Source organism: Neohortaea acidophila (genome assembly GCF_010093505.1).
Source record: "Neohortaea acidophila strain CBS 113389 unplaced genomic scaffold BDY17scaffold_2, whole genome shotgun sequence".
NCBI classification, from domain to species: Eukaryota; Fungi; Ascomycota; class Dothideomycetes; order Mycosphaerellales; family Teratosphaeriaceae; genus Neohortaea; species Neohortaea acidophila.
In genome coordinates, this window is record NW_022985511.1 from 1486755 (window position 1) to 1499765 (window position 13011).

The 13011-nt window shown below is 57.5% G+C and overlaps 6 protein-coding genes across 6 annotated transcripts; 2 read left to right on the forward strand and 4 right to left on the reverse strand.

Moving 5' to 3' along the window:
* Positions 1-1253: 1253 nt before the first annotated feature.
* BDY17DRAFT_239125 (dual specificity phosphatase) lies at positions 1254-1853 on the forward strand (the record flags this gene model as incomplete). The annotated part of the gene is made up of 2 exons (XM_033730339.1): positions 1254-1397; positions 1524-1853. Coding segments are annotated over 2 exons (474 nt in total), but the record flags the coding sequence as incomplete, so codon positions are not given.
* A 1237-nt stretch (positions 1854-3090) lies between these two features.
* BDY17DRAFT_291783 (uncharacterized protein) lies at positions 3091-5487 on the reverse strand. Its single transcript, XM_033732720.1, has one exon. The coding sequence runs from the start codon at positions 5257-5259 to the stop codon at positions 3406-3408; it is 1854 nt and encodes a 617-aa protein (XP_033593183.1). The 5' UTR covers positions 5260-5487; the 3' UTR covers positions 3091-3405.
* A 596-nt stretch (positions 5488-6083) lies between these two features.
* BDY17DRAFT_245334 (major facilitator superfamily domain-containing protein) lies at positions 6084-8056 on the reverse strand (the record flags this gene model as incomplete). Its single annotated transcript, XM_033730620.1, has 4 exons — positions 6084-7018; positions 7072-7473; positions 7530-7747; positions 7818-8056. The coding sequence occupies 4 exons, from the start codon at positions 8054-8056 to the stop codon at positions 6084-6086; spliced, it is 1794 nt and encodes a 597-aa protein (XP_033593184.1).
* Positions 8057-8616: 560 nt separating this feature from the next.
* Positions 8617-9298, reverse strand: BDY17DRAFT_308048 (uncharacterized protein; the record flags this gene model as incomplete). Its single annotated transcript, XM_033735164.1, has 2 exons — positions 8617-8924; positions 8986-9298. 2 exons carry the CDS (start codon positions 9296-9298, stop codon positions 8617-8619), a joined length of 621 nt encoding a protein of 206 aa, XP_033593185.1.
* Positions 9299-10137: 839 nt separating this feature from the next.
* On the reverse strand, positions 10138-10926 carry BDY17DRAFT_241316 (N-terminal C2 in EEIG1 and EHBP1 proteins-domain-containing protein; the record flags this gene model as incomplete). Its single annotated transcript, XM_033730374.1, has 1 exon — positions 10138-10926. A coding segment is annotated over one exon (789 nt), but the record flags the coding sequence as incomplete, so codon positions are not given.
* Positions 10927-11621: 695 nt separating this feature from the next.
* Positions 11622-12710, forward strand: BDY17DRAFT_315342 (uncharacterized protein; the record flags this gene model as incomplete). Its single annotated transcript, XM_033735903.1, has 2 exons — positions 11622-12189; positions 12250-12710. 2 exons carry the CDS (start codon positions 11622-11624, stop codon positions 12708-12710), a joined length of 1029 nt encoding a protein of 342 aa, XP_033593187.1.
* Between the last annotated feature and the right edge of the window lie 301 nt (positions 12711-13011).

The following is a 13011-nucleotide window of genomic DNA, read 5'->3' on the forward strand; positions in this document are numbered from 1 at the left end:
CTTCTTTCTGGACCACTCTGTCGCCATACATTCCCGATACGTGCCTTACGGACTTGTGTAACAACAGCGCTTGGAGAGGATTACTGCCGCGTACAAGTCTTCCAGGCGAAGCCTTTTTGGTACGTATCCTATTGTCTTCCGTCTAAGCGCCTGCACGAGCCCGCTCCTGCAATATCGCACTCTGCCGCATGGCTTGTCTTCCGCAACTCTTGCGCTCGATTGCGCTTTGTATCGATGCTATGCGCCGATGTATCCAGGCGTCGCGTCGGCGAGGGACATTGCAACGATCATCTCTTCATCCCGCCACGCCTCAATCGCGGCCACTTCGCTAACCACGCTATCGATCAGGTCTTTAAATTCGACCCTGCGTTTCCCGAGAACACTTCCTTGATGGCGCATGTTGGTCCGCACGAAGAATGAATAACGCGCTGCCGGACGAAGCTTCGTCTCCTTTGCGACCGTTGTCCACGTCGACAAACATGCTGCAACCTAACGAGCAAACGAAAGAACCACCACAACCTGCGCCATCATTGCAGAATCGACTAGCGCCCTCGTACGACTATCTAGACAAGCCATTTCGCAGATTCCATCAACACTCCATAAGCGATCTATCGGGTGCGGGATCCACGGATTCCTCCCCGACCACCACCATCTCCACGGTGGATGACTCTAGCGCCACCGAACCCTCTCCTGGCTCTTCACCAGAATCACCGCCGCCGGCCACATTCGCCGCGGGCATGCTTCGGCCACGCACTGCGGACGACGGACGGCCGTTTTTCGAGTTGCAAAAGCAGCTGCCACCAAAGAAGGAGCGCAACTTGAAGAACCTCGCGGTCAACACGACGCGTGGTCCTGGACGACCCTATTCTTCCGCCAGCCTTCCTTTGCCAACGTCGACCGCAGAAAACTTTCCTGGAGATGTAGCCACAGCTTTTGTCAAGCCGTCAGCACCTTCGAAACGGAAACCAAGCAGTCTCGGGCTTACCCTCCTCACCCCCGGCGCGGGCAGGGCAGCTCCACCGGAGATGAAACTCGCCATACCACCCACGCCTGGTCTGAGTCGGCCTGCAGCTTTACGCCACTTTCAGTCTTCTCCGTCACTGCCGCTCTCCGCAAGGCTTGGCCCTCAAGATGGCGAAGTACGCCAGTTTGGTGACTTTAGCACGACACTGGCAACAATCCGATCTCCAACGCTACCACACCCGGCTCGCGCCGACGATGAGGAGGAACAGAACTTTGACGTTCCTCTCTCCCAAGAAGCAAAGCCCGAGGCCTACCCGAACGGGCCGATAGCCGTCTACGATCCCTACATTGATTTGTACTTGGAGCCCACGGTTGAAGAGGCCCGCGAGTACGACGTGATTATGAACGTGGCAAGCGAAGTTCGCAATCCTTTTGTGGATTTTGCTGAGCCCTCTGCCGAAGAACCACAGATCCGGTTGGACGGTGGCGGTGGCATTCAATTCGCGCCGAAGCGGGAAAGCATACAGCGGCGCTCGGCAAGACCAAGCACCGCAGGAGAGGTTGGCACTACAAGTTCAACGACAGAAAATGCTTCCGCCAATACCGAACCGGAATACATTCACGTCAAGTGGGAACACAACAGTGACATTGTGCCCGATCTGCTCAATCTCGTCAAACTCATCGATGAGCGGGTCATGCAACGCAAGCGCGTGCTGATCCATTGCCAATGCGGCGTGAGCAGGTCTGCTAGTTTGGTTGTGGCATATGGACTCTACAAAGATCCTAGTCTATCCGTCCAGGAGGCTTACGATCTGGTGAAGACAAGGAGCAAGTGGATCGGGCCCAACATGAATCTGATCATGCAGCTGCAAGAATTCAGGTCAAGCCTGATGCAAGGCGGTCTGTTGTCGAGCAACCGTGGGTTGACGCCCATCACACCGAGCTCTGCTGTCCAAGAGTGGCGCAGTCCGTTTGCGTCTGCTACGACCAATTCGTCACACTCCACGGTTCACCCACCTTTGAGAGCATCGACGCCCGATCAACTCCCCGTACGGGTGTCTGGTCCCTCCTCTGCGCCTTCCGATGTCACCGAGATGCCACTCGATACACCACCGATCCAACGATTACGCGCCATCAGCGCCGGGAAACCAAGCACACCCTACGTGGATCCCTCGGGCCGAGTTGTCCCCGTCATACCTGTGCTCCAGGTGGATGGACTCGATGCAAATACCCACACACTCCTCACGGAAAGCCCTGTTGACGAGCAGCAGCCGGACTCCGACTCGATCACCCCAACAGCGCCATCACCCGTGGCTGACGAATTCGCGATGACTCCTCTGCAACCGTCACCAGAAGTCGATCCGGCCGACAGCTTCGGGCTCATGTCACCATCAACTACGGAATACTCTTCGTCACCTTTCGATCGGTCTGCACTACTCGCAAAGCTGGGCATGGGCTCGATAGGATCACCCTTGGACGGAGCCCCGCGACGATCTGCTTCCCTGCGGTCGAGAGGCCAAACATCCAGCCTTGACAACATGAACCTCACAGCCGAGCCAAGACAGGCCGGGAGAATGCGTGGCAAAATCTCCTCGCCCGACTTACGGGAGCAACGACGACTCCAAGATTTTCAGGCGGCAGTCGAGGCAGCTCTACCGAACCATGGGGCTCGGCATGCGGACCTCGCAGCGCCACTGCTGTCTCCGCGAGCGACGGAGTTTACACAGAACCCCTTCGCCTTGGCAGTGGCATCAATAGCATCCCCGCCGCCACCGGACAACGAACCATCGGCAGCTCAGCCCTCGGACTCCGATCCGAGAAGCCCTCCGCTGAAAGGTGGAAGTCCAATCACCCGCAGCATTTTCGATGTGTTATGACACGTTTTGCCTTTATGGCGTACATCAGACTCATGATCAGGAGCGATATGATTGCAATGCGATATTCCAAAAAGAAAGCGGGAAGTTTGGGGATTGCTCTGCTATTGATACCCCATGGAAAGAAGGAAGGAGCATCGTGGGCCCTAACGTATGTGGCTACTCGATGGAGTGCAATCTACAGATTCAGGTCGATAAAGAAGCTCGTGAAGGAGATAGCTGAGTAGTCATCGTCGTCTCAAACATCGATCGATCTTGAATTGCAGTTCTATTGCACAGTGTCATGTCTTAGAATGTGAAGACAATCGGGTGGTTGGTAGGCTACCCTGAAGAGACGTTCCGTCTCGCAGGCTTCGCCATCTCAGCCCGGCTGCCTCACCTTTTGCGAAGGTAGATGAGACATGGCCATATGGCCAATGATTCGTGTCGATAACGCGATAACCATTACATTCAGGCAGCGCGTCTTGTCTGCGAGCAACGTGCAAACGTAGAACAAAGTAAACAACCCCGACTCCACGCTAATGCTGAGCAGTTCCCAAACCATTGAAACATCACGAATTCCTTTCCTTTATTCCACCAAAACATGCCTCCGCTGCTGCAAACTTGTAGCACGATGAAGAGACGGCCCTTCCCCGCTAATTGCCCCACCGCTGCGACGAGAAGAATGCGGGACGTAAGAGGTGACGCGACGATTTGTACGCGAGGTCGCTCGCGAGATACTTCGTCTGTCTCCGGCATCACTCTCTTCCGGTACGACCAGCGTATTAAAGGTGTCAAGTGCGTGCCGCCGTGCAAGATCTGCTGATGAGTCGGAAGGCACGCGCGAAAAGTAGTCCTGGCTAGTGCGGCGTGCTGCCAGGGAGTCTCGGAAACTGGGTGAGCGAGATGGGGTGTTGAAGTCTCTGCGGAGGAAGGATCTCGCGGACCGGCCGGCGTCCGTGGCGGCGCGTGATGGAGGGCGGATTGTAGGGTCTTCGTCGTCTCCCGCCGCACCGCTACCGAAATGTCTTTCCCGCGCTGCTTGGAGTCTGCTTGCTGCTCGTCCGCTCGGTGTAGGATCTGGCCTTTGAAGGCGAGGATAGGATGCGGTGGATTCGTGCTCGGATAGAGATGCGTCTCCGGTAGCTTCCAGTGGGCTGCCTGCAAGGCTGCTGCTGTTCCCGCCTTGCGATCCTAGAATGCTGGATCTTCGAGCTTCGAGACGACTCATCGGGCGAGCAGCTGCTCTTGAGATCCCATCAGTGGGACCGAGACTACTTCTTGAATACCTGAGAGATGGCGATTGCTTTGTCGAAGGAGTGGGCGAGGAGACCAAACTCGGCGCTTCGGATCTACCTTCGCATAGTGCTAGCACCAGATCGGTGAGGTTGCGACACATGGTGTCCGCCTTCCTTCGCACGTGTCGGTCGGAGACGGTGACGCCGTTGATGATGGACGCTGCCGTCATGGCCGTGCCTTGCGGTCCGGCGCTGCCGGTCATGGCTGCGAGCTGGAGAGCGTCGGCAGCCGTTGCTTCAAGCGTACGGAACAGAGTTGGGCTGAGCAGTGGCTTTGCTTTCGCCAAAGCGGCGTGGAGGTTGGGATGAATGTTCGCGGCCCCAGGGCCACCGACCGCGTACTCCCCTGACATCTCTTGGGCGATCGACCGCGACCTTGATTCAGGCATCTGCTGTTGCGGCTCGGACTTGTCATGTTTTGGCGAAGAGTCGATAGTTGTGGGAGCAGTGGTTGCCGTTCTGGGGCGATCGTTATGCTCAACCGGGAGCGCAGCGGCTCCCGAGGTCGAAGGTAGTTTGCCCGTCAGTTCCAGCTTTTTAATGCGCGACTTCAGATCATCAAGCTCGTCCCATACAGTTTCCGCGGTTTCAGAGGCCACCGAGGCGGAGTCGGGGTTGGAGGGTTTGGGCTCCGAGTTTCCAGTGGGGTATTGGAAGGAGTCTGGCCAGTTGTGAGAGAGCTGCGAAGGCTGTGCGAGCAATGTCTGTGGCGAAGAACCGAATGAAGGCCGGCCTCGACCAAATTGCGGGAGATCAGCAGGTCTGGCATGGTTGTTCAAGCGCGATGGTAGGCGCTCAGACGACATTTCTGGACGGCGAGGGACGCCAGAGCGCGACTTTGACGAAATGCTCGCCCCATCCTCGTCTATCCATGGGCTAGGGCTGGCGAAAGGGGTGCTATGGCGTGCCACGTGACGCTGGAGATGTGCAGACTTGTCCAGCATCGATGCACCTCCTTGACCCAAGGCATTTCCACTGGAGCGCGGCCTCCGCTCTGATGACAATGAGGGCGGATTGGCGGCTGAGGAGATGCGACGCTGCAGAGGTTCCCCGTGGCTGATGGGGCGTGCATGCTCTACTGCGGCGCGATCGTTGGCCAGTTCCAGGAACAAGTCCTCCCCTCTTTCCTCGCCTGTGCGAGACATCCTCCACCCGTGCGCGTCACTTGCGAGTACGGGAAGCACGTGTTGCTGGTTATCCCGGGGGGAGTTGGTGGGTATGGTGCGCGCCGGCGCAGATGTTCCACCTTCTACGATGGCATGATGACGCGAGAAAAGGTGTTCGCCAGCGGATACGGACGGGCGAGGGGTGGTGGAGAGGGTGGAGGTGGAATGCGATTGGAGTCGCGGGCGCGTTGGATGCAGCTCCTGCGCGTCGGTGCCTGCAGGGTGACGTTGCAGTACCGCTTCTGCTTCCTTCGCTTCCTCGTCTGAACTTCTTTCATGAACCGATGCGGCTGCTTGCTCTTCCGCCTGACGACTCCCTCTCGCTCCTGTCTCGAGTGTGGCCGTCAGCGCATGGGTTGGCGCGGCGGGTGGTGGTGATGGAGGGCGGACATGGAGATGCGCGCGCAACGCTGCCGCCGACCAATCAGCGCTCTCGTGCATGGCAGCCCCTGCTTCGCCTGAGGAAGGAGCGAGGGAGTAGAAGGACTGCGTGTCCTCCTCCTCTTCTGCCTCCTCCGACATTTTGATATGGTGATGTCTTGTATGCAGGAGGGAAGGGAGATGAGATCGGGGCAGACATCTTGCTTGCTGCCTCTGCTGCACCATCCCAGTCAGGAGGCATACAGGAGACGAGACTATCGCAGGTATTGCATTCATTTTCAAGGAAATTGCCTCCCTGCCATGCTTTTCTCCCTCTCTCTCGCTGTGCTGCAACGGTCGTGCATATATAAATCTACAGCACCTCATTATGTATCGCCTCCGGCCAACATGTACACGATGGGTGTCTATACATCCCTGCCGCCCTACACCACCTTCGCCCCTCGCGGTGACCGGAAGTCCTTGACGCGGATGTCCCTCCACATGAACACGCCCACCAGCATGACCACGAGGCCACAGGTCGCAGCGATGCACATGTAGCGTTGCGTGTTCCCGTACGCCAGCACAATCGCGTCCCGCCCCGGACTCCCCCACGTGTAGGTGAGTTGGGTTGCCAGACTTTCATAAATCTTGTCGGCTTGCGGCTTGAGATTGTCCGGCAGAGCGCGCAGGAGCTCGCCTTCAAACGTGTTCGTCCAGATGGCTCCGCTCACGCTGGCCCCGATTGCTCCGCCCACGGAGGTGAAGAGGGATTGCAGCGCCAGCGCCACCGCCACATTCTCCGGCCCCGCTGCCGCCATGATGGCCAGCTGCTGCGTGACTACAATCGTGCCGCCGCTGATGGCGATGAACACCTGGCACATGATCACGTAGCCGAGCGCCTGGCCGGGTTGGCGGAAGTAGATCATCAGGCCCGTTGCCAGGATCTGCAGCGGCACCGCGCACACTGCCATCCATTTGAAGCGCCCCGTAATCGGCACCAGGATGCCGACCACGATGCTCCAGAAGCAGGAGCCGAGGCTGTAGGTGTTGCCGATGTATCCCGCATCGCTGATGTCGATATCGTACACCACCTGCAGGAAGGAGGTGAAGTAACTGTTCCAGCAGTAGAAGCTGAAGAAGAGCGACGCAGCCGTCAAGCAGGACCCAATCACCGTTCGGTCGGTCAGCAAGCGGAAGGGGAGGAACGACTTGCGCGCGAAGAAGCGCTCCCACACGCCAAAGCCAATGAGGCAGCAGAAGCCGACGACGAGCAGGGCGATGATGGTGGGTGATTGCCATTTCGAAGGCAGGTCAGTCGCAAGGCTGAACGGCAGGAGGAACATTGACCAGCCTGCAATGAGCAAGATCATGCCGACGACTGCACGTTCGTCAGCGGGGATGCGTGGGGTGACATGGTCCGGAGAGTCTCACCATCAAACTCGATCAAGTAATGCTGTACCGACTGCCACGTAGTACGCCCACTCGCGGCTCGCTTCTCGACAAGCACACCTTGCCGCTTGGCTAAGCGCTGGTTGAACCAGAACACCCACAGGAACGGGATGGAGATGACGGGCGTGAGGATGGCCCAGGTGCCGAAGGCCCATCGAAAGCCAGTCGTTTCATACCACGCCTGGGCCGCCGCCGGGCCTGCGAAGGTCGTGGCAATGTATGGGCTGGTTGAGAAGGCGATCATGAGTCCACGCCACTTCAACGACGACGTGTCTGCAATGAAGACGTCGAGCACGTAGGCGAGCCCGTCTTGGCCCACCCAGTAAAAGACCTGTGCCGCCGCGTACACGGTGACGCCATTGGTGGCGGCCATCATGATGTAGCCTGGGGTAGGGTTAGTGGATGGGACGGAGTGGTTGGATGAGGACAAACGGGCATACCAAGCACGGCACAGAAGAGCATGAGGCAGTAGCCTTGCGGGCGACCCCAAACGTCCATCAACTTGGCGACGGGCAGCTTGATGACTCCCGACACCAGGCCCGAAACGACATTGGTGGTCGCCGTGAGGGAATGCTGATAGAACGCACTCGTCACGAATGGAAGCAGGTTGTTGGAGATTTGCTGGCCAAAGGAGTTGACGAAGAAGATGAGGAAGATGCTGGCAATGCGTCATTAGCTTCAACACACCAATTGTTGCCCAGGCGTATCATTGAAGGGGCTCGACATACAGGCCGTAGGCGACGATGAGGGAATTCCTGCTCCAGACAATCGTCGTGGCTTGCGCTCTCTTCACGCCATCTTGCACCGAATCCGAGTCGTCTTCATCGTCACCGGTGTTGAGCGCGGTGTTGGTCGTCTCCACCACGCTCTTGTCACCATGCTGCTCCTCAACTTCGCGGCCGGGCAGCTCAAGAGAATGCTCATGCTTTTCAGACGACTCTGACTTGAATTTGTCAAGGATGGCCATCTTGCCGTGAGCAGTGGATATTGAGAGGAGGGAAACAACAAATATTGGGGGGGGGGGGAAGATCATCAGATAAGATACACGGGTGGGCCGATGTATTAAACACGCATGGCTCTTGGCCGCTCTCGGCGCCACGTGAGGGACCGGAAAACTCTTCACCCGCAAGACTTTCGCTTTGGAGCGTGGTCGGAAAGCGCCGTGCCGTGAGGCGAAAATGAGGTGATTTCCACTCGCTTGGTCTCGGTCGAAGATCGTAATGGGCATGTTCCACGCCGATCTCCACCCGCTGGTGGAGTTGCGGGATTTTGTTATCGTTTTAGAAAATCTAATCAGATGGAACCTCCACTGCACCTTCCGCAGATTCCGTTCCTTTCCTTTCACTCACACCATAAACCATTGACACCTTCGTGGCCAGGCACGGACGTGTTCATGGTTTGCTCTGATCACCGATGTGAGTGCTGAACAAACACCTCTCCATGTGCAATCTGTCAAACTCGTCTACGCCATCATACCTGAACCTGCAAATGTGACATGCAGTCGGGATCCCGCTCACCATTCCCTCATCACTTGCTTCCCTGCTCCTCCGTCTTACCCCCTCCCAGCATGCCACCAACATACCCACCCGCACTCTGTGCTCCACTCCAAGCACTCTGGCCTGCCGACTTGGCGTAGCCTCCAATGGCCCCAGCGTAACTCCCGTTGTCTTCCTTGCCGCCGCGTTCGGCGCGATTCACGCCCTCTTTCGATGCCGTATCCCCAACGGGCTGCAAGATCCCACCCTGTCCCACTTGTTGGCCGACGGCGTTATTGACGGAGTCCTGGGCGGTGTCGACCTGCTCGATGCCGGTGACTTTGGTCTTGTCCATGGCCCCTGCAACATTGGTCAGTCAGGCGGGCAAACCAAGTCGTCCCTCCATCAGATGCTCTCCTACCTTTCGTTGCATAACTCGCCTTGTTGTCGTTTGTGAACCACTTCAAATACATGTCTTCAATCCACGGCATCCAATTCTCCTTTTGATGCTGGTAGCCCTGCTTGATCCACTCGGTGTAGCTGAGGCCCTGCTTCTTGTCCGATGGCAGCGAGTCGAATGTCTGCGTCTTCTGCTCTTCCGTCATGGCATCCCAGTCTTTGGTGCCTGCGGAGGTGCTGGATGTTTGAGGCTGGGCGGCAGAGCTCGCTTTGTTCGCTCCGGAAGACACGGTGTTGGTCACGCCCGAGGCAGCGCCTTTGAGTTGATCGGCCATGTTTCAAAATGAGCAACTGAATATTTTCAATCCACGAGAAAGTGTTTGGAGCTGATGTGCTGCAATTGTGTGGTCAAAGTCGAAAAAGTCCACAAGGCTGTGCAGCGCGTGTTGCTTGTGACCTCGAATTTGGCCGACCATCTTATTTATTTCCTGCCCACTCTCCATACCTGACGACATGGCAGGCATGTTGCACAGCTACAGTATCCATGTGTGACCAACCCTGGCCATCGGTGCATCAAGCGTACACCAGTTGCTCGCCAACCAAGTCTTTCGCGCAAGTGACGTATCGTCAAGCGGGTCCGACCGACCAGCCCACCACTCAAAGCCACTGTCAAAGCCTGATACCGTATTCCCTGTTTTTGGAGCCCTGTAACAATTGACGCGCACCGACACAGTGTGGAAAGTGGTGTTGGCCATGGCCGTCCGCCTTACCGGTTGTGACGACAGCTGCACACGCACTTCGTAGACTCGACTGAGGAAGATGCGAGCGACTCCCATCGACTTTCAAGGCGAGCCAACCACGCATGTGTCCTGGGCCATCCCGATCGTGAAAGGTCAGTCGCAACTCACCCATACGCCCGTTCATCGATCCTCCAACTTCTCAAATCGTCAATGACATCGGCTTCCACAATCTCGCCCTTGCCTTTCGAGCCATGGCCCCGTTGATGCCGTCTGCCCGAACTCATGTGCGACACCGGCTGCCTCGAAGACTGGCGATGATCCCCGTGCTTTCCTCCGCCAGTATGATGTCCGTCGGAATCGACGTTTGGAGTGGTCGTGCCCGAGCCCGGCCGACTGTTGTTGCCGCTCCCTCCATAGCCACCCATCCGCGTCTCCTGCGAATGGGTGAGCTGAGGTCGTCCATGCTTGCCCCAGCCATCGCCGCCCGCGAAGATGTCCTCGATGCACTCGTCTGCTTGGAGCTCGCCTGGCTGCGATGACCAGCCGGCCGCCAGCGAGCGTCGATACATGTCTAGCATCTCTCCCACTTCCTTGTTGGAGCTGATGAAATTGTGCACCGCATCGGGCCCGTCGGTATCCGCGAGGATATTGCCACCCCCCGCGACCGGCTCGGAGTGGGAGATGATGCCAGCAATGCCCCCAAACACGGGTGCGGTGCGCAGAGGAGGCGCGTAGTAGTCGCGCGTGCCTTCGATGTGGCGCATGTGAATGCCCACCTTGAGAGTGCTGTTGATTTTGCTCTCTTGCATCAAGTAGCGGCGCACCACCCCTTCCTCATGCAGTTCGCTCGGCGCCGGGCCGGGCGAGGACGGTAGGGCTTCGCTGGCTTCCACATACTCGGCGAGATTCAGCTTGACTGCTCCCAATCGAATGCGCTCGCCGCGTCCACTGGCGTTGTATTCCTGCAACACCTCCAATTCCACACTGCACTCCTGCAGCATGCCATCCTTGCCCACCGTCAGGCGCACATGGACCTGTTTTTCGTACTCGTACGCCACTCGATGGTCGCGGATGGGGCACTTGTTCGTCCGTCCTCGGTGCTCGGCCGCGGTGGAGGAGGGCAAATGCCATTTGATGAAGCTGGTGCCCGACACAAGCGGTACGTTATTGAGATCGATGATGCGCAGCGTCAGCTCGAAGCGCACGCGGCGCGACTTGGATACAAAGGCGCCCGACATATCTTCCCGCTCCCGCGGATGTGTGGTCAGCTTTGAGGGTGCATGGCGGGTTTTGGGGGAAGAGAGGAAGGAGCGTAGTGCATGGGAGGATCGCTGTCAGCGTCGCCGTCCCGCGGCTTTTCGGGACGATGCCGTCGCGAGGGTCAACGCAGTTCTTCTTTGCTCCGATTTCGAATACGTTCACACTCGTGTCACTTCCGGCGGAGCGAGGTGTTTCTCGCATGATCCAAGGCAGGGTATGTTAATGCCTCTATTTTTCCCGTGGGAGGACGCGCGATGGCCGACCGTGACGTCCGGTCAAGCACAATCTCGGACTCGACGGGATTGTGTGATTACACGCATTACTCTACACATGGTCGCCCTCACCGCAACATATATGGTGCTGAACAGCGTCTCCTGCTACAATACCTAGCAATGCGGCACTGGTACTCGACAACCGGTCCAGCCTGGGCAAAGCAAGATGCGATCGATCACGCCCGAGTCTAGACTCATCCATAGCTCCGCTCGTCAACGCCGGCACTGAACTACCCCTCCCGAACGATGATGATCGCCTATATAGATTGTCTACACATATATGTACCCTTGAATAGCCGGCAAGTCTGATTGCGAATTGGAAGGTAATCTTTCCTTCTTCGTCTCCCCCTCTTCCCTTTTCAATTTCAAACAGCAAGACCCTCGCAATGGCACCACAACAAGAGCCCATCCTCTTCCTCTGGGCCTTCTCCCCATGGGCCAGCAAAGTCGTCGCCTACCTCGCCCTTCGCGGCATCCCTCACAGCCGCTGCGAGCAGCCCATCACTCAGCCACGCCCTGACCTCGCCGCCCTCGGCGTCCAATACCGCCGCATTCCCCTGCTGTCCATTGGCCGCGACATCTACTGCGACACCCTCCTCATCCTCGAGAAGCTCGAGGCCATGTACCCCGCCAGCTCCGGCTTCAAGAGCATCGGCGCCACCAACCCCACCGAGAAAGCGCTGGAGAAGCTGTTTGAGAAGTGGACGGACGTTGTCGTCTTCAAGCCTGCCGCTGCAGCCATCCCTTCCTCCCTCGACCTGATGAAGGACCCCGGCTTTCAGAAAGATCGCGAAGAGCTCTGGGGCCGGCCGTGGCACGCAGAAGAGCAGGACAAGCTGCGCCCCGCTGGTTTGGCGAATTTGAGGGCCAACTTCGATTTTCTCGAGGACTTGCTTGCCGACGGAAGGCAATGGCTCTTGGGCAACGAGGGCCCCAAACTCACAGATATCCACGGTAAGCATACTACGTGATTCCTGACTCGTCCTGATCAAGCTGACTGACGAGCGTGAAAAGCGTGTTGGATCCTCGACTGGCTCTTCGCCATCGATGCCTATGACAAGGATTTCTTCAACAAGGACAACTACGCCAAGGTCTTTGCCTGGCGCGATCGGTACGCAGACGCCATCGCCAAAGCCAAAGAAGCCATGGCCACTCCTTCCGAACTCGAAGGCAAGGACGCTATTGAGAAGATCTTGAACTCCGACTTCAACGAGACCTCGCCGAAGGTCTTGCCTGATCCGATTGGGTTGAAGGAGGGGGATCTCGTGGACATGTGGCCGGTTGATACGGGGTACAATAAGCGTGACTCGGGCAAGTTGGTGCTGCTGAATGCCAACGAGGCCGCGGTCAGCACATTCACCCAACAAGGCAATAAGGAGATTCGCATTCACTACCCGCGATGGAACTTTGAGATTGCTCCCCAGAAGCGGCCTACTGGGGACGCGGGCAAGCTGGGGACTGATCACGTGGGTTAGGTGGATGTGCGCCCGAGTCAGCGTAGATGTATCAACCAAATCTTACACCATTCAACAACGCAGCACATGACATTCGCACAGTATGCTGTTGATGGGGCCTGTGTTAGCCGGCACGGATCACTTGCGTTGGGCACATTGCATAAACGATGCTCTACCGAAGAAGACAGGACGTGCATTCGATGTACATTGGATATTGTTGGTGAGCTGTTGCACAGTGCCAGCGTCCGGTACGTATTGCGCCATTGCAGTCTTACAAGCAGCTGTCATCTGTCGTGCATCTAGCACGAGGCCAACCCGGTGT

Excerpts from the sequence above, each read along its gene's own strand:
- BDY17DRAFT_291783 (XM_033732720.1), bottom strand. The coding sequence starts at position 5,259 with ATGTCTCGCACAGGCGAGGAAAGAGGGGAGGACTTGTTCCTGGAACTG.